Below are 25,126 nucleotides of genomic sequence, written 5' to 3'. Positions count from 1 at the left end.
ACTTTATTCTCCTGCTGTCTACAGCTGAACAGCCACACAGGACAGAAACAGGTAGCACTGAGGAATGATCAGATTTCTCCCCTCCACGTCCCCCCTCCCCAACTTCAGGAATGGCTTTTTTAGGAAACCCCAACCCACGTCAAGAAACGAAACAAAAAGAAAAGGCATTAATAGAAATGTGACCCAGGCCTCTCCCTAACCAATGTTTTTGAGGTGGTCAACTCTCCCAATTCACAAACAGAGCTGTCCTCTCCTCTAAACACCTGGGATTTTTTTTGTACACTGGTTCAAAGGTCGGCACTTTGACTGCATTCTGAACCCGGCACTGAAAGGCACATATCTGATACCCTGTACAAGAGCTATTGTGGATGCTGCAGTGCGGATGGGCAACAGAAGTGGATTCCATTATCATGGATCAGTTGAGGAGAGAAGGAAGGGGATAAAACAGATTTTTACCTGCTTCTTGCAAAATACTAGATGGTTTTCCCTTCTCCCTCCCACAGGCAAACAGCTTTAAAAATGCCCAAGTTAAGATGCAAATTCAGAAATGCTGGTAATATCAATAACTGCATAATAAAGATGAAATTAAAAATTGTTTCAAACCCCACACCTTCTCTATTTTTCATGTCTTATTGCTGATAAAATCCAGAATAATTGAGGGACTATGCCTCAAAGAACAAAAAATTGATTTAAAAAGAGACAAGAGATTTTGATCCTTCACATCCTTCATTTTAGAGAATAAAAAAAGCTGTATGCTAAGGGGAGTGGCAAACAGCCAATCTGTCCCAAGGTTGCCCATCAGACTTTTAGTACACGGTTAAAAAAAGTTAATGGGTTCCCCTTTTAATTGGAAAGACCAAGAATACAAAAAGAAAGTACTGGGGAATGTTTGACACCATTTTATTAATCTTCAACTGCAGTGGAAAAATAGAACCTTTTACAAGTGCCGTCTTGTGTAAGCTCAAGCCAGTATATATATATTTATATAAATTTCTCTTTTTTTCCTTTTTTGTTTTGAAGTGCAGCAAGAGACCAATACCACATTAAATTCGATCAAATAAAAGAGCACAAAAGGCCAAGCAGTTTCCAAATGGCATTTTATCAGATTTTGTTTGAACATTGAATTTATCCTCATTTTGCAATCCAAAATATTACCTGAAGTTTTACTTTATTGTTTTTAAACTCTTTGGCACAATTTAGTGGGTGTTCGGGCTGCTACAGTACAAGTCAGGAGAGATCTTTCCCTTTGCATTCTCATTGCCAATTCTGAGCACTTACATTTATGGGTTTTTTTTGTTTAAGTCTGAAATCTTGTTTGACAGTTTGTTTCTAATCCCTCTAACGCAAGAGTTTCTCCCCCCTCCCCCATTTCTACATTCACAGTTGAACAATATTAAGGAAGGAAAGGCGCTTTGATGAAACAAGATCATGAAAAGCGTCACTCAGAACGGGAGCTCTGAACATTCGTCAGTGTTTCCCTAAAATAAAAAGCCCTAAAGAGCGACTTTCCTTTTTTTCTCTTTTCTTTTTACATCTCTTATGCTGCATCAGTAGACTGAACTTCGGTTAGTTTATGAAATGCAACTGCTAACCCTTTTTTGGGAAAAGATAAACTGCAATGACTTGAAGTTGAGAATGTGGATACCGCCTCATTCACACACACTCACTCTTAGACTGAAAATCCTTCACCCCTCCTTTTATCCCATGCACTGACAGCATTGTGTGGCAAAGGTTACAGAAGGCGGGCCAGAGACCCAGACTCCATCTCTCTTCAGCAGCAAAAGCCAGACCTCAAACAAAGAGCACCACAGGTGAACCTAGTTTCCTCTCTCCCAAACTAGTCATTCCGCTTCGCACTGGCCAAAAGACAGAAAAGCTAGTTCTAGTCTCTGTCGGAAGAAGAGACTGCTTATTTTTGATAGAAACCAGTCGTTCCCTCTTCCTGAAGACGGCCGATGTCAGGTTTTCTACGCAAGTCAGTGCTCAGCTCACTAACAGCGCTGCTGCTGTTGTTGCTGTGCCGGGATTTTCAATGTGGTGTGTTTCAAGCCTCACTCACTCATCCTCTCATTCCCAAACATTCAGCATCCGTGCACACTCCTCACTTCCGGGTTTTTTCAAAAGAGTGGAGATTTCCAGTGGGGGTCTCGGGTGTCATCCCAATGGTAACAGATCTGCAATCAAAGAGGGACAGGTGTAGAAATTTAAAAAAGCCCCTCTTTGGAGCCAATGTGAGGCCACTTACAAGAGGCCGAGGAAAAAGCATCTTCGCAAAACCAGAAGGGGCCGTCATTCCGTGAATTCCAAGTTCAGGAATCACAATATCCCACAGTGCACAGGAAAGCTGTTCCCCACTCTGTTCCTTTTAAAAGCCCTTACTCATACTGGGGGGTCTAAATTTTACTAGCTACAACCAACTAACCACTAAACCTCAGAAAAATCCATGCCCATGTGACCCAGAGAAAGCATGCTGGAACCCACTAGAACTCATTAGCAGCTATGGCAGCATAGTTCTGATTCCAGCGTGGAGAGGACCTTACTCTAGATTTGTTACTGTCAAGCATTAGTTCTTTTCTCTAGGAACAAGCAGTTGCCATCTGGGCTTTATAGCTTTAAATGGATAGTTTACAGAAAGCTAAACAAGGAAAAGCCTTTTTATAGCACGAGGCTTCTGTGAAGTGTCTCCTTCAATGGGCCTGAGCTTAGAAGTTTAACCTGTGTGGCCATTCCACAATACGAGGGAAAGGGAGAAGGCTCCTTACCAAGCTTGATTCTTCAGTTTTCTCAGTTCTTTAGTTGCCCAGGTAGCAAGGGTTTTTGTTTTGTTTGTCTTGGATCTTCTTCCTTCAGTTAGAAGTTCATGTATCATGGGTCTAGCTTCTACTAATTTCAGTACATCCTTTCCAAATGCTGTACACAAATCCCTGTGGGAAACAAAGAGGAGAGAATGGGCTTTAATGCTTGTTGAATGCCACAGCCAGAAACATGCCAGTTAGATCAGCTTTTGCTAGCAACAAGAGAAGACCGACTCCCAGCTAATGTCCCTTTTTAAATGTTGCATATGGTCAGCAACATGAGAGCCAAACAGCCTCCTAAACGGCTATTAGCTGGAAACATCCATGTCTCCTGTCCAAAGGATGTCCTCCCTGAAAGTTCCATCTAGCTCCCATTGAAGTCAAGAGAGAAGACTCCCATTGACTTCAATGACAGCTGAACTGGGCCCTTCACTGTCAATTCACAAGCTGAAAATTTCATTGTATGGAGCCTTCCTTTAAGATCATTGTCCCCGACTCCTTTTAAGCATATGCAATTTGTCCCTTCATGGCAATGATTGACAGGGAGCAAATAGGCCACCCACCAGGGCTGGTACACAGCTCGTGATGAGGAACCACCACTCTGCACAGTCCTCCAGTTTCACGCCTGTTCCTGGGTTAGAACCCAACAATGAGTTACAAAAATCCTAAACTCAAGATTCTGTGGTTAGTACTTCAGATACATGAAGGAAGATTCAAATAAGTCCCTTTACAGGCTCCGGTCTCTCAAGAACCATTTCCAATTCAAGCAGATAACCTTAAAAAAAAAGCACTTCTTGTAATGTATTGTGTTTACTGTACTAACAATAAGCTACCTGGCGAGTGTGCGGTCACTTATCCTCTAGCCAAAGGAGTCTGGAACGCTTACCCTATCAGCCCAGCAGCACAAGCTACTACTCCATCTGTGTGATCCTCATCTCCAGCAATGTGGTCGATGAAAGACAGAATAAATTCTACTCTGGGCTGCACCAGCATCACATCCGCTGAAAGGAAATGACTGGTTTAGTGTAGCAGGCTTAAGTTACAGCATACCTTTAAAAAAAGGTCCCCCTTCCCTAAAGACAGGGTGCTACAGGACAAAATACTCACGATGCACATTTTCTTGGTCTCCCTTCAGTCCCTGAATGATGCCAGTGTAAGCTTCCAGACAGCCCTCCCTCAGCTCATTCAGGTAGTCCACCATGTCATAGTCAGACTAGATGGAAAACAAAGAACATGCCTGTACAATGGCCTTTGGCAAGCAACTAAGACAGACGTATTTCACGCTGGATGAGAAGGAGCTGCCAAGTGCGCTGCTGGTTTACCTTATCGACCTGGGCTTGCGAGGCCTGCTGGAGAGTATTCAATACAACCTCTAGATATTTTTTAAACTCTCCTCCGATGGCCAGGGCAATATCACCAAACACAGAGAGAATCTGAGGCTTCACAGACCTATGGACATTCTCATTCTGAGAAAGAGAGAGAGAGAGATTGGAAATGAAGATCAATGACTGGAAACTTAAATCTCCTCCCCCCCAGAGGACACCCGAGTTCTCTTCAAATTATCATGTTAGCTAGCTATATATTGCTTGCGTCTCCTGATATAACCTTTTTCAAACATCTCTAACTTCTCCCAATACCCTCTCTGCCTCTCACTTTCCTTTATCGCCACTAATAGCTAGTTTGCTTAACTGGCTAAAAGTAGGTAAGGACTTACCCCCAAGTTCTCCAAGAGCAGCTGCATAACCTCGTCGCAGAAAGGCAAGATGTTGGACTGCAGGGCTCTACATAAGTCTCCAACTAGGCCTACTGCAGCCAGACAAACCTACAAAGAGAACAGTAAGTATGCACCAACCCAGTATAAGTTGGTATTCCCCACACTGCCTGTCCTTACAGCGTTAGCCTATTAACACACTAAATTATGGCATTGCGACAGGCAGGATCTAAAATCATCACTGAATAGTGACCCTTGTCTGCAAATGCCCATGAAAGTCAGAGCTTTGTTAACTGTTGAAACGCTAAGTCATAAAGAAGAGATCTGAATAAGTTTACCCGATCGGGGGCGAGAGTCCCAGATGCCAACGAGTGACAGATACTTGTTTTAGAGACATGCTGAAAAAGTTCAGCAGCCAGGTGTTCTAAGGATCAGCACCAGAGTAAATACCATGGCATGCATGGTCTATTGGAAATTCATTCCTAGTAGCAACTTCTCTCCTGATCAATGCCACTGAATATGCAGTCAATGCAGAACCTCAGGTGTCAAACTGATGACGGCCTGCTGTGGACAATTTTAAATAGAGGAGAGTCTATAAATTCATTTACAAGTGCAGCCAGTAATTACTGAGTTCCTACAGTGCTCACATGCTGGCTTCCTCACCAGAAGCCAATAGGCCTCAGGGGATGCAATCCCGAAGAACTCTGTAAATCCCGAACTACCAACAGATGCAAAAGTTCTGAACGTGGGGCTCCCAGGTTCAGGTCCTACCTGGTATTCTGCATAGTTCTTCAGTCCAATGCCCAGGAAGGGTTTGAAGGCGTCCATATACTTCAGAAACTCTCCACCCAAGACTGCACAGAAAACACTCTGATTAGGTCTCATCCCCACAGGACAGTCTACATGTTTGCCTGACATCTACAACAAGGAAACTCAGTCCTTTGCAGCTCTCAGGATGTACATTCAACAGCAGCATGACAAATTGATTCTCCACTAGATTTTACACTACGAATTGAGCACCAGTGGAAAACATCCTTTTGTAATAAAATGGACTTCAAGAGAATTGTAGGAGATGCAGTCCACTGAAGATAAGGAACAGATCCTTCCTGTGCTCAGAGGTGGCTGCAGGGTTCCCTCAGAGGACCTGGGTTCCCCCAGTATATACACAGCACCCTTTAGAGCAGTGGTTTTCGGCCTTTAATTACCCAGACTACACATATCTGGGGGTTTTTTGTGGCTGCAAAGGACTGTGCAAGTGGGATCATGGCAAAAAATATGGCTGAGCCTGGGTGGGGTTTTCCACGCAGCGTTCAGTAGCGTGGGGATGCATGGGGCAGCGCCAGGTCACACTACACCAGTTTGAGAAGTCCTACTTTGTAGGATTAAAGTTGATTGGGGGTGGGAGACAGCATAAATGAGACAATAGTAAAATCCTCCTTTCGGAACAGTTGTCCAGCTTCTATTTCAGCTATGGAAGAACTGTGGGGCCCAAGTGTAGAATAATATTTGGGGTGCTTGTATTTAAAGAACATTTAACTATTTGGTGAAGGAAAAGGCTTCCTTTTATATTACATATCTACCTTCCCCCAGCCCCTTATCACAAATTAACCCACAAGTTACTATTAACCTCTGGCAAGGAGAATGGCTTTGCCCAAAAAGGGCATCATACTGTTTATTCACAAGTCAGCCCGTTAGCCAGGGTCACAACCAATCCCCAGCAATCAGGCATTCCTCTTCCTCACTTGCAGACCCGGCCAATCAATTCCATTGATTCCACTCAAAGGATACTGATCACTTCAAGTGTAGTCACAAATCATTCAAGCCCCCCGCCTCCTTGCCCCGTCTATGCCCCCAAAAGGGGGTGCCGGGCAAAGTCACAAACCTGTTCTAAGAAAGCAACTACTCACATATGGATTTCTAACAGCACCCAACTTTCACATCCAAACATACAGTGTCTGAAAACACAATGCATTCCTAGAGCTCAATATCATGCCATAGCAACAGCATTGTAAAGAGGAATCACAATGAAGCTCTAAAACTGTCTGGTATGCTGCAACCCAAACTTTAGTAAGAATCAAAATTTGCAACGAAAAAAATAATTTCAGTCTCTGCACTGTGTGGTTTTTAAAGACACAAAGATACACCAACCGCTGACATCATCACACAAATCAATGGTGACAGATAGCAGCAAATGTAAATCAGAATATTAATTTTCATTGCAATAGCATCTGGAGACCAGCAACCCATTGTGCTAAGCACTGTACAAAAATAAAGAGCAAGTCCTATATACTGCCTAGTCAGCACACACACTACCCATGTTATCTACAGAAAACAACAAACACACAAGAAATACAGTCTAGGAGAATCAAGCTGTCATCTGATTTGTTGGACCGGCTAGCCTCAAACCTTCACAGATCTGGAGGCGTTATTCTGGAGTAGTTATGCAGTTAAATTTGCATCTGCGTAAACTCAACTACTTAGCAAAGGAGGTTATACGTTAAGCCTTCATCAACAGTAGCAGCTGTCAGGGATAGACATAGTGCCAATCGCAAAACTACAAGTCTGATTTGTTCACACGGAGCTGTTTGCGCACTGAATAAAGCAAAAGACTTTTTTTTCCAGTCGCCACTACTGACCTTCCACCAGGGTGCTGACTGCCATGAGGGCATCCTCTTGCACTCCCCCTGATCCAGCCGTGCTCTGGAACATTCTCAACAGAGATGCCATAACCACATCAGAGATCTGCAAAGCATCCTGGTGCTGCACTTTCCGGAGAACATTCTAGGTTTGGGGGAAGGGGAAAAAAAAAAAAAAAAAAAAAAAAAAGAAGAGATTGTAATACACTACTCCCATATACATTAGGCTAAATTCTTCCTTTGAATTTTCCACACTAGCTCAGAACTCTAGTTTTATCAAAACCATGCTATGCTTTAAAAAAAAAAAAAAAATCAACTATTGCTCTGAAAACCATTGCTGCAAAAAATGCTTTGTCAGTACAAGTACAGAATGCTGTTCTCATTTTATCTATCCTTGATTTTCCAGCTACAGAACAAGCAGAGTTTATCTTTCCTGCTAGAGAGGCTGTTCTCTGGGCATTTAATTTATGCCTGGAATTATGTTTGGCTAGGCTTAAGCAATCCCTTTTTAACACTGCCCATTTCCCATTGTAACAATCTCATAGCAATTTTATTTCTGATTGTGGATTGTAATTGAATTTTGCTGGTAGCCCCATGAAGCGATAAAGAATTCCAGTTGCCCTGCATGCTTCACGTACACCACAGTATTAACAGGCAGGACACATTTTACTATCAGTGCTATAAAACAGGGTTTTCTACAACATTCCTAAATTTTGAACATGAGGGTGTTAAATCATTTCAGACTCTTACGTTAATGGAAATGGGAGAAGTCATGAACCCATAATGAGCACACAACAAAAACAGGGGGAAAAAGTGAGTTTCAGATAAAGATGGGTGTTCAGTAACGGCTTTTATTTCAGTGTACGTGATGCTCAAACACACCTCTAGGAATGTTACCATACAGAAGAGAGCAGGGTCTGCTTCTGAATCCTGCATGGAGCATGCTGAATCCACATCTACTGTAAAGTATTTTGGAGAAGTGCATTAAAGCTTATAATATGCTAATATTTTCCAGTAATATACAGAGGTATTAACTGCACTTTAGAAAAGTTACAGCAATGCTGTAACACATACAGTAGGCACGATCCCACAGTAGCTCCAGCCCTTTTGCAGTACAGACAGCAGGAAGCTATGCTGCCAGATATCACGTGATATCAGAAAGACTGTCTGATGGATTTCCCGAGTGGCTTAGAAAAAGGATGGCAGTTTTCAGTAGCCTTTAAGACTAGGCAAGCGAGTGGAATGAGCTAATGCTCCCAAAACACGTGAGGTGTTCTTTACCAAGTTGTTTAATTTCAGTGCAAATTTAAATGAGTATTGAACTCCAACCACAAGCTGCAGTGAACAAGTTAAAGCTGTTAATTTCTTTGATGCGTGTTGACAAAAGTGAGTGATTGTTCAATCTTACACTAACATGACAGCCAGTGTGAAATTGCACAGATATTTTACTTTAAATATTGCTGATAAGATGTGTTCTGTTCCACAAAAACAAGAGTATTTTGTTGGTTTTTAAACCGGGCACTTAGTTGTGGAAGGCTCCATCCTTTCATATGTTTAAACTCCTCTGCTCCTTTCACACTAACTTGGGTGTAAGGAGCGGATTTCATTTTAAAAATTTCATCTGCAAGCGTGCACTCTTTTCACAAGATTCTGCCTATTTCCTCTCCATGGATGTGAGAACTGGTAAGAAAGTGGTTTACCTGTAGAGTAGCACATAGTAGAGACTGAAGATCATTGAACTGGATTCTGTCTGATGTGCTCTGGATATGGGACTGTAGGAGAACAAAAACAGACTCTTAACACTTAGAAAAAAGGTCTCTGTAGTTGTATCATGGACATTAAGATGCCACAGCAATGGCAGTGCTATGACCAGAAGGAATGCAGCTTTAAACTTGCTTGTTCCACTTCAAGCTTCTCAAAAAGAGACTTGCTATATAGTCAATCAACAGAAGAACTAATTTGGCTAGAGACTAAAGCCAGAATACAGCAAAGTGATTATGCCGCGGAGTATTATATTTGCCCTATGACCCTGGTAGCAAATTTGGCCTCTGTCTACCTCCATCTGCAGCACTTGCTGCAGCCGCTCCATAATGACCAAAGTCGTCTTCTGGACAGCAGGGTAACAGTCCTTGGCACTGTTTTTCACTATTTCCATCAGAGCTTCATATGCAGCACTCCGCAGGTTATTCTGGTGTCCATCCGGCCTAAACAGGAAGAAAAGAGTTTTTTTGTTTTGTTTTTTTTTTTGCTCTAAGTGGCCGTGCTGGCTTAAATACAGACCTCGTTTGACCAATTAGTAAAAGTTAAACCTCAATGCTACAGCAGAAGCTGAACATATCTATCTGTACTATAATACGTACTGTAATATCTGTACTATTACCATGGCTTGAATCTAAGCTAAATTTTTGGTAGTTTGGTTTTATTAATCTGTGTTAATGAAAGATGCTGAAAGTCCTTTATTTAGCCATGGACAGCAGGGGCAGCACTTTCAGAAAAAACTTCCCAACACTTTCTCCTGATGTGCCTCCACCCTAGAGGGACCACCTCAAAGACTGATCTTGTAGTTAAAGCACTAGAGCAAGGACTCAAAAGATCAACGTTCAATTACTGGATCAGCCAGACTCCCTATTTGTCCGTGGGCAAGTCACTTACTCTGTGCCTTACTCCCCATCTGCAAAATGGCTGTCTTGTCTATTTTTGTGCGCTGTTTGGGGACAGGGGCAGTGCTACTGTGTGTATATCACGTCTAGCATAACGTGGTTGTGATCTGCTGTGGGGCCTCTAGGTGCTACTGTAGTATCAAAATAAAAACTACACCACGATACACTGAGTACATGCAAGCTACAGTCATGAAAGTCACACCACACACAGTTCTAGAGACTTTTAGTCTGTCTTGCCACAATCTTGACTACTTAGTGACTCTCAGGCCAGACAGGATATCTCAAATTGATTGCTGAATATTGTGCAGACCTCTGTACGTTTCAGATTGCGTACACAGTTTTACGTGGCATTCCACAACTTGAAGGAAAGCACTGGAGGAGAAAATACATTTACAGGTGCTCCGGAGATCTCAATAAGGATGAATGACACCAAAAACTGGAAAAATCCCTGTATGTGCGAATATGACTTTTCTCTTGGGAACTGACATTAGATATTCTAAGTCACACAAATTTTAGGCCATGACGAATTGACACCCTTAACACATCACTTCACATAAGAGTTTTAGGAGGCAACAGGAGCAGGACAGGGGGATTAAAAAAAAGGGGGGGCATTTCTGCAAAGATTAGGACAGCTGGTTTGAGAGTACCTGTCTGTGGTCTCCAGGAGTTTCTGAACTATTAGCTCAAACGAGGAGGATAAACAGTAGGTTGCTGGCTCTTCTTGATCATCTGCTACATCTGCTGCTTCATAGGCAGCTTCAGCCAGACTAGAGAAGGCCTGAAATACAGAACAAATCACAGTTTCTACAATGGAGTGAGTTTATCACAACAGCAAACTACCTCAGCCACACACATGGCCTTGCCAGTTTAAGGGATTGCAAGTGACACATTTAAAGTAATAATCGGTCAGCCTGCCCATGCATTTCCATGGCAGCATCAATGGTTTAGGAGAAACTGCGATGTGGCGCCAAATTCATTCGCCAAAAACAATAGGAAAGGATCAGCGGAATGAGAATTCAGCTCACAATATGAAACAAGCTGACTAGCAGGAAGAAAACTTGCCATTGTTTATCGTCCATTAGCAAGTGAGGGGCAGAAAGTCCAAGCACCAACACTAGGAGCCATCAAAGTCACCCACAGAGAATGCCACGGGCAGGACTAATGACTTCCTCCCCAGGGCCAACTACCCAAGCACAGTGAAGTTTCAAAGCAATAACGAAGCCTGAGGCCTTGTCTAGACTAGGATATAAGATGTGTTAATAGCCTACCCTGTAAAGGCACACAGTCCAGACTCTATGAGCTTTTAACACGTGAATTGACACCTGTTAGCTAACTTGTGCTATCATCTCACTTTACAACCCTAGTCTAGACAAGGCCTGAGAGAAGGCTAACATTGCCAGCTGCAGGGCCAGGCAGTGACTGCAGCTGCCTTAAAGGACAAAAGAACTGAACAGATGAAAAGGTGAAAGCCTTATGATTTTCATTTCCATTTGCAACATTTACATTCGTTCACGTCTTCAGAAGAAAAATGCCCCAGTAACACAAGCCTTTGCCAGGGTCAATGGGATCAGGAAGAGTCCTTGGCTGACCAGAGGCCCCTAAGCTCCTGGGACCAGCAGAGAAAATGTACTAAGGAAAATTAAATTTTTAATTATACAGCTCCTAACACTTGATTTAACATCATAATCCTCACGCATCTCTGCTGGAACAGAACGAAAGGACTCTCAATCTAGCAGAAGTAGTTAATTGGTTAAAATGCAGTGAGGCATGCCTCCTCCTTGCAAGGACGCTACACGTTTGTTCAGATAAGCTGCCTAATATTAAATGCATTAGAAAGAAGGTAAAGTTGAACTTGCCAAACCAGCCCAGTGGTTTGGCAATAACACAGCTTGAACGTATGCAAGGGAATGAGATGCATCTCATGCTCCTCGAGTTAGTGCTGCAGAGGCAGTATACTCAGCTAACAGGGAGAGAAAATATCCGGTCTCTCTCTCAGCTGAATGAGCAGCCTTGGCTGCCTGAGAAGGGAGGCTAGACAATACAAAAGAGGGTGCATTAAAAAAGTCATCTGAAGACCTCTCTTTTATATAGTTACATACCGCCCTAGGTCTTTGTAGGGAAGAGTAGTCTCCCCAGCATTTTCAAACTGAAGACAACTTCACACTTGTGCCCTTCCTGAGCATCTTTCCAGTTAGCTTTCTCCCCATCAGCTCCCTTCCTTTTTTCCTGTCCCACCAGAGTGCGGCACTACCGACTTGAGGCTTGTTCACACAAGGTTTCTTGTGGTGGATGAACAAGCCAGTCATCTCTTCACATCATTTAAGTGAGTACCCCATAGGCTGCTGAACTCCTCTAGTTTACGTAGGAGGTGCGCTCACAAGAATTGGTAAGTAAATCCTTCAACCCCACACCTGTTAGTAGAAGCCCAGCCCATATTGTGACATAGCAGTGGGGTCCTGCCTTACCCAGCACACATTGGAAGCCACTCTGGGCTCGGCACTCAGGCCCTCAATGAGACACTGCAACAGCGGAGCGAGGTAAATGTCATTGATGGCAGCTTCAGGGAGCAGCTCGCAGATCCTGCCCACAGTCCATGCAGTCGTATCTCGAACCACCACACTAGGATCTTTCATTAGTTCTATTAGAGTGGGCATGGCCTAGAACAGAACCACAAAGTTAGTAATAAGTCAGAATCATACCTAATTCACTTGCATGATGCCAATAAGCCTGCAGCTGTTTGGGCATAATGTCTTTTAAGAGTATTTATTCCATGGTCTACCAATAAATGGGACCCCTGAGCTAAGAAGCCACCTTTGGATGTAAAGAAGGGCCATGAAGTAAATTATTTCCTAGTGACAAGGCCAGGAGCACTGAACCCTATTCTCAGATCCTACATAATGCCTCACAGTGAGAGTTAACATACACAGGGTTAAAAGCCTGCACTAACCAAAGCTGTGTGGATTGAGTGTGCCTTCCATGTGCTGCACAAACAGGGGTTCCTGCTCTAAGGAGAGCTACTCCAACTGATCACAAGAGTTTGCCAAATACATGCAAACGCCCGCATGTTACAATTCTAAAATTTACAGTCTTAAAAACCTCCTTTGCAGGTTGTTCAGCAACTGAGCAAAACTGAAGGGTTACACACAACCATGATCTCTGATCTCCCTTCCTGGGTAGTGCTCAAAGTAGTTACATGAAGTCAAATATTTTTGTTCAAGCAAGCCAACCTCCAAGAAAAACTTGGTCTGACCTGAATAACTAGTGGTTTGAGCTGGTTGGGCTCTGGCCCTTCCAAAATACACCCAAAAGCCATGACAGCTGCATCTCTGTATCGCCAATCTGGGTTTTTAATGTGTTCTTTAATGAAGGGCAGCACATGAGGAACAATGTCATCTTCACAGCAGGTTGCCAGAAGCATGAGGCAAACGCCAGCTGCTTTGCAGGGATTCCAGTCGTCGTCGTCATCGTTTTCATCCTGGGAAGAGAACAACACTTGGGTCACTCTTAGCTAAAAAATATCGGTTCCCAACCAGAACTTTGCTTCTACCACTTACAGATAAAACTACCTTGCCGGATCCAAGGACAAGGAATATGAACAGGTACTGACTGTGTTTTGACATGAATTCAGTCCACACAACAAACCTAAAAAAGTAAATGTCAGTTACTGGGCAAACTGCACCCTAGAGCCCTTTTATTCTCTCATGAGTGCACCCCTTTAGGTGATGGGCATCTTACTGTGGGTGGAACCACATGGTCCAACCACTCAGAATGGACCTCTGGGTTCCCAACCGTGTTAACTCTGTTTTGGCTGCTGTACGAGTTTCCCTTCAGAAGCCCGTGAAAGCATAATTTTGCAGGAACACAAACAACATCTTCAAACAAAATGTTAATCTTTCATCAGAAGATAAAATCATTTAGATCAAAGCGTAAACGCAATAAAAGGTCTACATGCATGGGTATTACCTACACCAGAGGTTCTCAAACTGTGGTGGTCCGCAGATAGTTTCCTCTAAGGTGCGCACCTGGGCGGCCGCACACAAGAGAATGAAGGGCCACCCACCTAATTAGTGGAGCCACGCAGGCATGGCTCCACTAATTAGGTGCCTGGACCCTGGAGAAGATGCACATGTAAGGTGAGGTGATGGTCTTGGGTGAATAAGGGGTAGGTGGGAGGGGGCAGGGGGAATTTGGGACATGGAGGGCTGTGGCAGCCAAAGATGTGACTTTCCCCAGCTCCAGGGCTGCGGGGGAAGAGACCCCCCCCCTCCTTCCCAGCCCCAGCTTGAGGGCTGCCGCAGCAGGGGAGAGAGAGGGCACATCCATCGCATTAGAAAGGTAAGACTACTGATATTAAAATAGGAGTTGTGTGCTTTTATTGTAGAACAAAACAAGTTAATTATTAAGGTTTTTTTAATATAGCACTTTTATCCAAAGCACTTTACAACAGCTAGCTAACGGTACAAACAACATTTGGAAAGATCATTGAGTGGTCCGCTGAGACCCTCAGCAATTTTCAAGTGGTCCACGAAAAGAAAAGTTTAAGAACCACTGACCTAAACCTTTGTAAGTTCTCTTTTGCCAGCTAACTCCATCTCTGTCAGGAAGAAGCAGTGTGTCCTACCCACAGTGTTTCTCTCTGTGCTGCAGTTCATGACACCCTCAATAGCCTCTTCTACACCACCCAACACCACCCCCTTTTCTAGGGTCTGAGATTTTAGGTCTCCTTTGACCCCAGGCTTAGCCTTTGGAAGAGTAACCCATTCTAGCTTGGATGGAACCAGTTAGGTAGCTTCTCCCTCCAGCTGATGGCCCTGCCATTGTTAACCTAACTCCTTTGAAGGTGCACATCTGAGGATGACTTATGTTTCCTGATTGGTTCTTTAACAACCTTACAGCCTCCTGTAATTGAACTATTTATTCAGGCAGTTAGCAATAAAACATGGAATAGGGAAGCAATCTCAAACATAACAGCCATTAAAAATTACAGCCATTTCCTAGTGCGTCTCCAACTTGACAAAGCAAACAAAGGAACTTGATACGACGTGGATTTTTTAACTGTCATTTAATATCATGTTAACTAGACTTGATACAGCAAGTGATTTCATTCGGTTTTGTTTGGATATGGTTTGTTCCACAGTCTAAATTAGCCCCTGACAAGTCCTCATAAAAACAAACAAGTGTGGTAAAAGATGGTACTCAGAGCTTAGAATTTAAGGTTTAAAAAACAAAACAAAAATAGGGTTCTAAATGAAGCAAACAAAACCTTGATGTCCTGTTTTTAATTCCACAAACACCACACAGTCTGATACTGCAGACTCATGATAACCTATCAAAAGCCTTCAGTAATCAGAAAGGGAAACTTGCCTTAATGAAATGTTGTACAATAATGAAATCACCTCAAGTGGCTGGAACCAGCTTCATTGCAGCCCCAAGTCTCAGCTTTCACAAATAATGCATCATTCAGTCAGAGTGGTGCATGATGTCTCATCATAGACCAAGGACTGCTACATGAAGTGTTCAGAACAAGCATGCCTTTTCCACAACTCTATAAAGAGCCTAAAGGATCTTCCAGTCCCAGGTCATTAGTGAATCATCTATGAAAATAGAATACTGATTCAATGACCAGGAGCCACATTATTTAACTAATGGCATTCTATCCTACATAGTTGGACTGACAGCATTCCAGCAGTTGCTTGTGTAACGTAAGGCTGGTACCATAAGTGTAAGGTTCTTGGTGCATAGAGACAACTCCAGACAATGCATATAGTAAGGAACCTCCAACTCACCTGTTTAGTTAGTGTCTGTGTGAGAATTGGGACCAGATACTGTAGTGCTCCCTTAGCATAAAATTTGCTAGTGTGCTCTGGAGGCCTTCCTTGTTCTGCTGCCTAGAAAGAAAGGTTACAAAACAATCCTCAATAGCTGCACAGAAACACTTTTCCTTCTGAAAAAAATCTAATTCAGTTTGTGATTTAAGTTATCTACTTTATGCTGTAAGATCACCAGCAAAAGCTGGAACTCTTTTCCCAGGAGGACTCCTTGAATTCTACTCTAGTTAAATGTTTGATGCACATGCTCAGTTTGCTATTCCGCAAGTGCATGCTGCCACTCCCCACATTACACAAACATGCTGAAGACAAACTACAAATATTTACAAATTAAACAATTACTAAATGCCTCCAAACAGGAAGGGTAAGAGGCACTTAGCATACAGATTAGACCTCTGTGCCGACTGTCCCTTTACCCTTGCTATTTTGAGCATTCAGCAGAAAAATACATTTAAGCTCCCTTTAAAGAAGGAAGTTTACACTACCAGTTCTTGGAAAGAAAGAACATCTGCATGAAGAACAAGACACCATTTTCCTTTTCAATCCATCCACTCTAAAGAATAAGAACTACTTTTATTTTAGCCAATTGCTTTTTATAACCAAGCCATAAATTTCATGTATTATACACAATGCAAGAGTAATCCTTTAAATGTTCCTAGAGGTAAACTACTGGTGCCAGTATCACTGAACTCCTAAGTCATGTCATTGGCTCATGGTACAGAAACCATTATTATTCACAGAGCTAAGGAAACTCAGCCTAAGAAAATACTCACGTGGACCTGTTCAGTACAAGGACCGGGGAAGGGCTCCAATGAGCCTTAATGAGGCAAGAGATCTAAGTTTTCCAAGGTGTTGAGAACTTTATGCACAAAGCTCAATGTAATGTGCAAACCAATGCGTGTGTTCACTATGCAGCCATATCAGCCACACATATGGGACCTCACTTGTCTTTAAAAGAATGCTAAAAATCATGCCCAAAATATGCACTTTACAAACGCTGTTTTCAAATAACCAAAACTCCCAAATCATAACCTAATTTCATCAGAATATTCAAAGACATCTCTTTAGCCCTGTTGAGTTTCAATTCCCAGCCATTCTGGCACTAGAACGCTTTTGTCCATTATTTTAAAAAAAGTAAGTCCTGTTCTATTCCCATCTCAGAACAGCAGAAGCATTTTGCTCCAGCTTTCCCAAAATGTTTACCTCAAGAGAGCCACTGAGCCTGAAGAATTTCAGCCCGATGGATACAAATTTTGAGAACTTACGAAAGCAACTTATAGGGAACTTACAGTGGAAACACTCCTGCAACTTGTGCTCCGACTGTAGTAAATATTTCCAAGGCACTCAAACCCAGAAATATTTGGGCAGCGTGTCAAGGACAGAGCAAGTTATTGGCCAAAAACAATGAGCTGAGAAAAAGCTTTTACTGATGCTAAACAAACTCGAGATACTTGCAAATACAAAAGGTTACTTGTAAACCCTTGACAGACATCCAGAAGTCTAGCCAGTGAATGAGAAGTTTTGCTACTGAATCGCTCTTCGTAAAGACAGCAATCGGAAATGGATGAAGCCAATATACTGCCTTGTATACCATGCAGCCGCAAGTCTCAGCTTCCATAATAGATATGCATCACTTAATATTCAGAGTGGTGCATGATCTCTCATCATGGACCTAGGACTGCTACACAAGGGTTCAGAGCCAGCTCTTTAATAAAAAAAAAATCGCACCTTGGAAAAACAAAGGAGCTTCCAAGACCTGGTTCAGTTCCTCCTTTTCAATGTTCGAAACAATGGTTACTTGTTTTACTCACCTAACACTGATCCCCACAAACACCAATTCCAAGCTCACCTCAGATGCTTCAATAGCCAGATCCATTTCCTCATCACAGACGTTTGACCAGAATTCTATTCCCTGCAGAGCCACCTCGTCAATGTCACTTTTCATTGCTTCGATTGTGATCTTCAGAAACACGAGAGAGAGAGAAAAAGGGGACATTTTAGCAAAAGTCATTCTGACGCCACATATTGGCAGCATGGTACAGGAACCTAGACGTCCTGAAACAAGAAGCAGCTTGAGAGAGAGCTCGTCTTTCTTAGGGCTTGTCTACACTTGAAGCACTACAGTGTGGACCCTACCTATGCCAGCAGAAAAGGTTCCCCTGATGGCATAGGTAATCCACCTCCCCAAGAGACGGTAGCTAAGTCAACAGAAGATTTCTTTCGTCCAACTAGCACTGTTTACACTGAGGGTTAAGTATATATAGCTATGACTTACAGGGGTGTAAAAAAAAAAATCTACACTCTGGAGAGATGTAGCTATGCCAATACAAATTCCAAGTGGCGACAGCTGCTAAACAATACCTCCACATTTCAAGAGAGTATGACTGAGCAATAGGGAGAATAGCCTTTAAGAACTGCAGAATAGCAACCAATTGCTCATGCACACTGCTTAGATACAAATGTTCACAGTACCAAGCACTAACAGATGTGACTCCAGTCATTGGTTATATGGATTTGATTGGAATAGGGGTGTTTGTAGAGAGACCTCCCTCACATCCACCCCCCCGAAAAAGATACACCAAAAACTAGAGAAGATGGAGAGGATATTGTTAGAAATTCTTGCATAGGAACCTGCTGTTTTTCACATTCAAGATGTCTTGCTTATGAAGGTATTGCCCAGGTTTGGTGGTACATAAGAGGGTGGTGTAGAGGCAGAAGGCAACCTATGACATGGAAAAATCTAGTGATATTGGCGATGTTTGTGAATTTTGTGTATTCCATTATTTATCTGAAATTAAGGTAGGCTTACTGTCCCTTCAAAATATAGTTCCATCTACAATATGTGGTTCTTTAACTGAGACCTAAATCAAAAATCCTAAGTCCTCTGCCTGGATTTTAAAGATTCTATGGCTGTTTAGTAAGAACAGAAGTTTCCCCCTTCACCACTATGTAATGATATATGCTAGTTAGCGGCAATGCTCTGTCCCAGAGGTGGCTGCATTATAGTGGTACTATAAGTATCCAGCTTGAAATGTTTTTATTGTTCAGGAAGAGCAGTGCTATAGACCTTAAGATGAAAAGCAGGCACTCCTGTAAAAAAAAATAAAATCCACTCAAAGCCGCAGCCATACCAGGCAGCTAACGTAGAGACCACATTTATATTTCGACTCAGCCTTTAGTGCCCTGAGCCTGTAAAAGAACAGGCAATGAAAAGGGCCAGGGCCAGTTCCCCTGTGACTACAGGACTGCCAGGTGATTTGTGAACATGCAATTTTTAAAACCTAAGTGCCCAACCATCCTCTAGTAGCAACTGCCACACAGAAGAAATGGGGGAAAAAATTCCAATGAGGAAGGGGCAGAAAACCAATTCCCTCTTCACACAGGCGGAATGGCAGGGAAGTCCTACTTTAAACAAACACACAGAAATCCAATCCTGGGCAAAGGGATGAGGCAAGCATAAGGAACTTCTAAGACCGTGGTTCTCAAACGTTTGTACTGGTGACCCCTTTCACACAGCAAGCCTCTGAGTGCAAGACCCCTTATAAATTAAAAACACTTTTTTGTATATTTAACACCATTATAAATGCTGGAGGCAAAGTAGGGTTTGGGGTGAAGGCTGACAGCTCGCGACCCCCCCATGTAATAACCTCGTGACTTCCTAAGGGGTCCTGACCCCCAGTTTGAGAACCCCCGTTCTAAGAGTATCTGAGTGTTTCTTAGATTACCTACGTTTGGGATTAGTTATTTTACAATCCACTTAACAGAGAGGGAGAGGCGCTATGAACATAGCTGACAACCGTTGCTGTGAAGAGGTGAGATGCTTTTATGTTCAGATAAAAAAAAAAAAAAATAAATCTATTTGCCATACATTTGGAGTTAAAGCAGGGGGACCGAGAATCAGGAGTTCAGGGCTATATCCCCAGCTCTGCCAGTGACGACAAAACCTTGGGTGCATGTCAGCTAACTCAGTGGTCTCCAAACATTTTGTTCGCGCACCCCTATCCGTAAAAATTTTTTGAGCATGCACCCCCTGCCGCGCCGCAGGGCCGGCTCTGCCATTTTTGCTGCCCCAAGCACGCAAAAAACAAAACAAAACAAACAAAAAAAAGGCCGCTTGGACTCCCGCCCGAACTGCTGACGCAAAAAAGCCGCCCGAACTGCTGAAGTGGCGCTGCTCCAGCGGCGCTCCTCCTGCCGCGCACCCCCAAGGATCCTCTTGCACACCTCACTTTGGAGACCACTGAGCTAAACTCAGTCTGTAAAATGTGACCACCACAACACTATGATATCATTAAATAGATATAATTGCAGGAGAGGATGTCCGTAGTACAAGGAGTCATTCTTTGAGGAGGAAAGCCACTATAACTGCAAATTATCGTAATGTATAAACGGTTCTAGCCACCCTAGGAAGGAAAGATTTCAGATTGGGGAGTGTGGGGGGAAACATGAGTGGAAGGCCACTCTTCCTTCTCCAGTTCTTGCACTGCAGGGGTTGGAGTGGGAGACACAGGGGAGCAATTTTCTTGGTTCCTATCCCTCGGTTTATAAGCATGAGCACACTGGAGTTAAGCCACTATTCCATTTTTGATTTGCAGTACTCACGGCAAAAAGAGCAGGACCCATATATGTTTCCATATACTGATAATAAAGGGACATTATCTTCACCAAGTTCTGTAAGGCAGCCACTCGTACCTGTCAGAGAAGGAAGCGGGTCAACAAATGTGTCATTTTTCTGGGCACGTCAAGAAAATGTTACTCTCGATGCAGAATTCATGCAACAGTCACCAACACTCTTTTCAGGGACTAATACTTAATATTAGCATGTTTGTAGCCTAAACATAGCATGACTAAAACAAAGGGAAGCAAAAATCAATGCAAATTATTAGTGATTAAAATTACTCCACAGCCCAATTAAAATGAGTACTATCATATAGCACTATTTCTTTAAATATAACACACTTAAAATTCCAGAGGTCACTGGATGGTGCAGCGACAGACAGTTCAAGATGTTATATCATCACTTACCCTTGTATCTGGACATTGCGTTGCTTCACAGACTACTTGCATAATAAAGTGCCTTTCAGACTGCAAAAGAAAAAGAATTAGAAGTGTATTATGCAAAAGGATTTAAAAATCTTCCGATGGGATTATATTTTAATTCTTTGACTCGGAGAGCACCTGATCTTTTCAGCAATTACTGCCACCAACATGACATGGCTACAAGAGCTAGGCAGGATATAGGCAGCCACTCGCCACACAGCGTTTTCATAATTACTTCCAAGTGATAAGCAGCCCGCTGCAATTGTGAATCCCAAATTTGAATGTCACATGCAAGTAGGTACATTGCTCTAATCAGGAAAAAAAAAATATGGTCACAGCACTAGGGAAAGCAAGTTTTTTTTTTTTTTTTTTTTAAAAAGCTATTGTCTCCTAGATTATTTCAGCAATTATTACAAAATGTGTCAAAAGCGGATTTAGCTGGGACACTAATTTTCTGGGAGGTGTTAAGAGGAGACAGGGAATATAGTAATTTAACATTCTATTTACTACTCCCAGGCCCATTTAGAGGGCAGAAGTCCACTACAAATGCAATCTGAATGGATTACGCTCAACCAGCTCATCAAACGTTAAGGCATCGATGGAAATCAACAACAGCTGAATGGTTGACTCGGGAAAGGTTTTTATTAAGAAAGCATCCCAAGATAAAAGTTTAATTACTAGTTCCATTTTCCATGAAATCTCTATGGTAGGAACATGAGGGGGGTTCTGAACTCAGAATGCCAGCAGAGGTCCCTACTTTAATGCCCTTGTAGATTTTAAATGTCCCCCACACACAATTTCAGAGGTAGAGTCAAAAACTAGATTGCTGCCACACCACTAGAAAGGAAGTGCTGATCCATGCTTAGCCCTGGTCTACACTATAGAGTTAGGTAGATGTAAAGCATCTTATGTCGACCTCTGTAAGCGTCTACATGAAGATGTAGCTCTCACCGATAAAACTTGCTCACTACACCGACTTAACTCCACATCCGTGCGAGGTGTAGTGCTTTAGCGGATGTAGTTCGGTCAACACCGTGTCAGCATAGACACTCTGTTGCTTACATTGACTGTTCCTGCCCTTCAGATGCCGTCCCACAATGCTCCACCCTGGCAGTTAAACTGGTGGAAGCGCCCCTAGTGAGGATATGCAGTCGACACAACGAGCACAGTGTGAACATGCAAAAGCAATATAACTACTGTGATGGCTATATGTCGACGTAGCTTAGGTTGACTGAATTCTGTAGTATAGACTTGCCCTTAGGCTACTACAACAACATTGCAGAGAGAAGAGTTTGATTAGGACACAGAGCGTATAACAGGCTAAACCCTAAATTCAGTTCATATTTCACCAAAAAAGTCCATGATGCTCCCTTTTCTTTTTAGGTCTTCTCCAAACACTTCCCCAGTATTTCTGCACCACAGCAGACTTTAAAACTTTAATTGTACAGACGTGAACCCAAGTCTCAGCTCCAATGGAATTATGCATCAAGCAAAATTCAGCGTGGTGCATGATTTCTCATCATAGACCATGGATTCACTCCTTCCCTTTCGCACCCAGAATTCGGTTGCTTCCTTTACTCACCTCTTTGTCAAAGTTTGCTTTGGTGAATTCCAAAGAGTTCAAGAGTGCATTAGTAGCTGCTAGCTTCACATTGTTACTGGGTTCCTCCTTTCGCATCCCTTGGATAATGGCTGTGAGAATTTCATTGGATTTGTCCTGAAGCTGCTCTGGATCCTGAAACAAGGAATAAATAGTGGTGAAGTTATCTGATGGCTTGCAGATTGCATCTCCGCTTTTCAGGTGCCTGCTCCCTTACGTATCAAGTCCCCCCCCCCCATACGGTTTGGCAATGAATTCTACAGGCAGAGGAAATTCAAATCCTTTAAGGCCAAAAGGTCTTTTGTTCACAAGAAACACCAGGGGTCAAATATGAGCAACTTAACACCTCACTGTGACACCAAGGCAGTGCATCCTTAAAGAGGGCAGTCTACTGCACCTCAACAACAAATACATTCCAGAGTTTAAATCACAAGTGCCAAATATTAAAAATAAAAATTAAATATTACCACTGTGCTTCAAGTCAGCAAGCCTCAGACTGCCTCATTCAGCTATGTTATAGTGAGGTCAAACTGCCACCAATTTCCACTCTATTACCATTTGAGCAGAGAGGCATATATCAGTGGTCATAGCCCTACCACTGTGTCACTAATAGGCCCACGTTTGGTATACTGCCAGTGGATCATGCAAGGATCAGTAGCAAGGAAGGACAGCTATAACCAAAAGAGGTAGTAGAGGTTAATCATTCAGGGTTGGAGGGACTAAATGATGAATACAGAACACCACCACCTATACCACAGGAAAAAATGAGTATCTGGAATGCAAAGTCCCAAGGGCCCCTAAACTATTGTGTTAGGATTTATCAATATCACATTGAGGCACAATACAAAGCAGTGTAAAAGGGAAAAATTCTGTTCAGCAACCCAGGACAATCAAAAAAATCCACTATGGATTAGTGATGCTTAATTACTTGCTGTCTTCCAGACAAACGGCTGACATGCACTTAGAAATCCCGGGTGTATTTGTAACTGACGATGGTTGACCTGAAGCCCCCCTATTCTAGTAGTAGTGATTGCAACTTTGAATCACCTCTTTATTTTATGTATCTGAGTACCAGTATTTTCCCTCCCAAGCCTGTTTACTTGCCCCAGAACTTATTACTGACAAAATTTTTAGTTTTCAATTCAAATCAGTCAGGCAGCAATTCAAACCCTTCAGACACTCAGTGCAGCAAGAGGCACACTTATCTTTTCAGGTCGCTTTCAAAATCTGTTTTTCCTCTGGTCTCTCCTCCTGCCTTATTTTTGTTGGTTTCTTCCACTCCCTGTCCTCACTGACACTTCTGATACTGTTTCTTCATTTTACCCTATGAGGCTTCCCTCACTGCCTGCTCCCTGTCTCTCTGCTCTTCAAGGAGGGGACCCGCCTTCTGCAGTCATTACACGTTCTTCAGACCTCTGCATCTACCACGGAAGCTTCCCAAACTTTGATTCCAATATTCCATCCTTTCTCCTGTAAAAGGGACACCACCTAAAATATCCCACTTGCTGCACGAATAGCAGAAGGGGAAAACATGTTTATCCTATTACACACTGACTGACAAGATGTTTGACCATAGATTGAAAAGTGAAAGCGGACCCTCTTGCTTTCCTTGTGAAAGCCATTACACAGAAAACTTGCCTATCTAGACCATTGCTTTTATAAACTTCTCTGTCTGATGAACTAGATGTACTGCACTGTACACTTCAGAAGGAGCACATCTGTACGCTTTCCAAAGTGTAATAAGGGGCAAAATAACCATTCAATGGCATTTACACAGAAACAGGCAGGAAGCCAGTTTTTGTTTTCAGCCTTAGGTCAGAACACAGGGTTTTTAAGTGCAGTTCAGATCAGCCACTTGTCCTATATACACAACACAGTTTGATACTAAAAACAAGTCGTCTATAAAAATTGTGACCACTGTTTTCTTAAGGTCCTTAGCTGGAAGGTGCTGTATAGAGCAAAATGTGTGTGTCAATATATAGAGGATACCTAGCCCAGCCCATGATATAATGAAATAATTTAGACTTTAGAGTCCCCCGAGACAACCTCAGTAAGCATTTACCACTTAGTTGTAATCATTGGACTCATCAGGACATTTATCTGGGTTCTTAAAATGGTACCCATCTCCATAGGCTGAACACCATTCACACTCCATGATTAAATCTGCACTTTAGTAAAGATGACCTGGATTTATGTTGCGAAACCAGGTCAATTCTTCCTTCAGATGCCACTCTTTGCACTTTGGTCTCATCCGTGGATTCTGTGGGGAATCATTCTGCTGCCTAACTCTTAGTATAGACATCCTCAACCCGCAGGCAACAAAACAGCCTAGAGGGGTTGTCTAGAGAAAACAAGTTTAGAAGGGAGAAAAGAGGACACTGCATAGCATATATTCAAGAGAAGGCACTTACAATATCCTGACAGATGTAACCAATTGCCTCCAACGTTGACTCTTTCATGTGCTCAGTGCTGTGTTGATTTGTAACATTAGCTACCAGCTGAGGAATGAGTTCAGGCCACTGGTTCATGGGAATCTCGGCACAGGCAATGCCAGCCACACACTGTGAGGCTGAGCTGGGCCTGTATGTTTCCGTACCCAATGTCTGCAAAACCTGTTGAGAAAACATCAGCAATTTAGTCAGACTTTTCCAAACCAATTTCACTAGTCTACACACTTTGATTATTTGATATCAGTGACCCAATATAGGAAGATTGGAATCTAAGTTCTCTACTTGATAGGGAGGAGAAGGGGGGAAGAGAGAGAGTATAGCAAATGTAACTAGCATGAGTTAGCTGATCAATTTTATTTTTACCCGCAAACATGGATTAAAACAGGTAGATTTTCTGCCTTTCCCT

At 42.7% G+C, this 25,126-nt stretch overlaps 1 protein-coding gene across 1 annotated transcript in view; it reads right to left on the bottom strand.

The window, feature by feature from the left end:
• Window positions 1-1,080: 1,080 nt before the first annotated feature.
• KPNB1 (karyopherin subunit beta 1) overlaps window positions 1,081-25,126 on the bottom strand; it is a 32,441-nt gene continuing 8,395 nt past the window's right edge. Inside the window, exons 4-22 of the mRNA XM_024203707.3 lie at window positions 24,682-24,882; window positions 22,253-22,405; window positions 20,656-20,715; window positions 20,233-20,322; window positions 17,480-17,590; window positions 15,589-15,690; window positions 13,053-13,277; window positions 12,268-12,459; window positions 10,450-10,580; window positions 9,199-9,346; window positions 8,843-8,914; window positions 7,143-7,287; window positions 5,278-5,360; window positions 4,510-4,617; window positions 4,118-4,261; window positions 3,903-4,008; window positions 3,682-3,796; window positions 2,763-2,924; window positions 1,081-2,174 (exon numbers count right to left, since the gene is read on the bottom strand). Coding sequence (XP_024059475.1) covers window position 2,174; window positions 2,763-2,924; window positions 3,682-3,796; window positions 3,903-4,008; window positions 4,118-4,261; window positions 4,510-4,617; window positions 5,278-5,360; window positions 7,143-7,287; window positions 8,843-8,914; window positions 9,199-9,346; window positions 10,450-10,580; window positions 12,268-12,459; window positions 13,053-13,277; window positions 15,589-15,690; window positions 17,480-17,590; window positions 20,233-20,322; window positions 20,656-20,715; window positions 22,253-22,405; window positions 24,682-24,882 — 2,349 coding nt within the window. The 3' untranslated portion in view covers window positions 1,081-2,173. The remainder of the gene's footprint in view (window positions 2,175-2,762; window positions 2,925-3,681; window positions 3,797-3,902; window positions 4,009-4,117; window positions 4,262-4,509; window positions 4,618-5,277; window positions 5,361-7,142; window positions 7,288-8,842; window positions 8,915-9,198; window positions 9,347-10,449; window positions 10,581-12,267; window positions 12,460-13,052; window positions 13,278-15,588; window positions 15,691-17,479; window positions 17,591-20,232; window positions 20,323-20,655; window positions 20,716-22,252; window positions 22,406-24,681; window positions 24,883-25,126) is intronic.

The sequence above is a fragment of the Terrapene carolina genome, unplaced genomic scaffold (assembly GCF_002925995.2).
Source record: "Terrapene carolina triunguis isolate 2854851 unplaced genomic scaffold, T_m_triunguis-2.0 Scaffold193, whole genome shotgun sequence".
Taxonomy (NCBI): domain Eukaryota; kingdom Metazoa; phylum Chordata; order Testudines; family Emydidae; genus Terrapene; species Terrapene triunguis.
The sequence above is the reverse complement of the archived record's forward strand: the minus strand, read 5'-3'. Positions and strand labels throughout refer to the sequence as shown.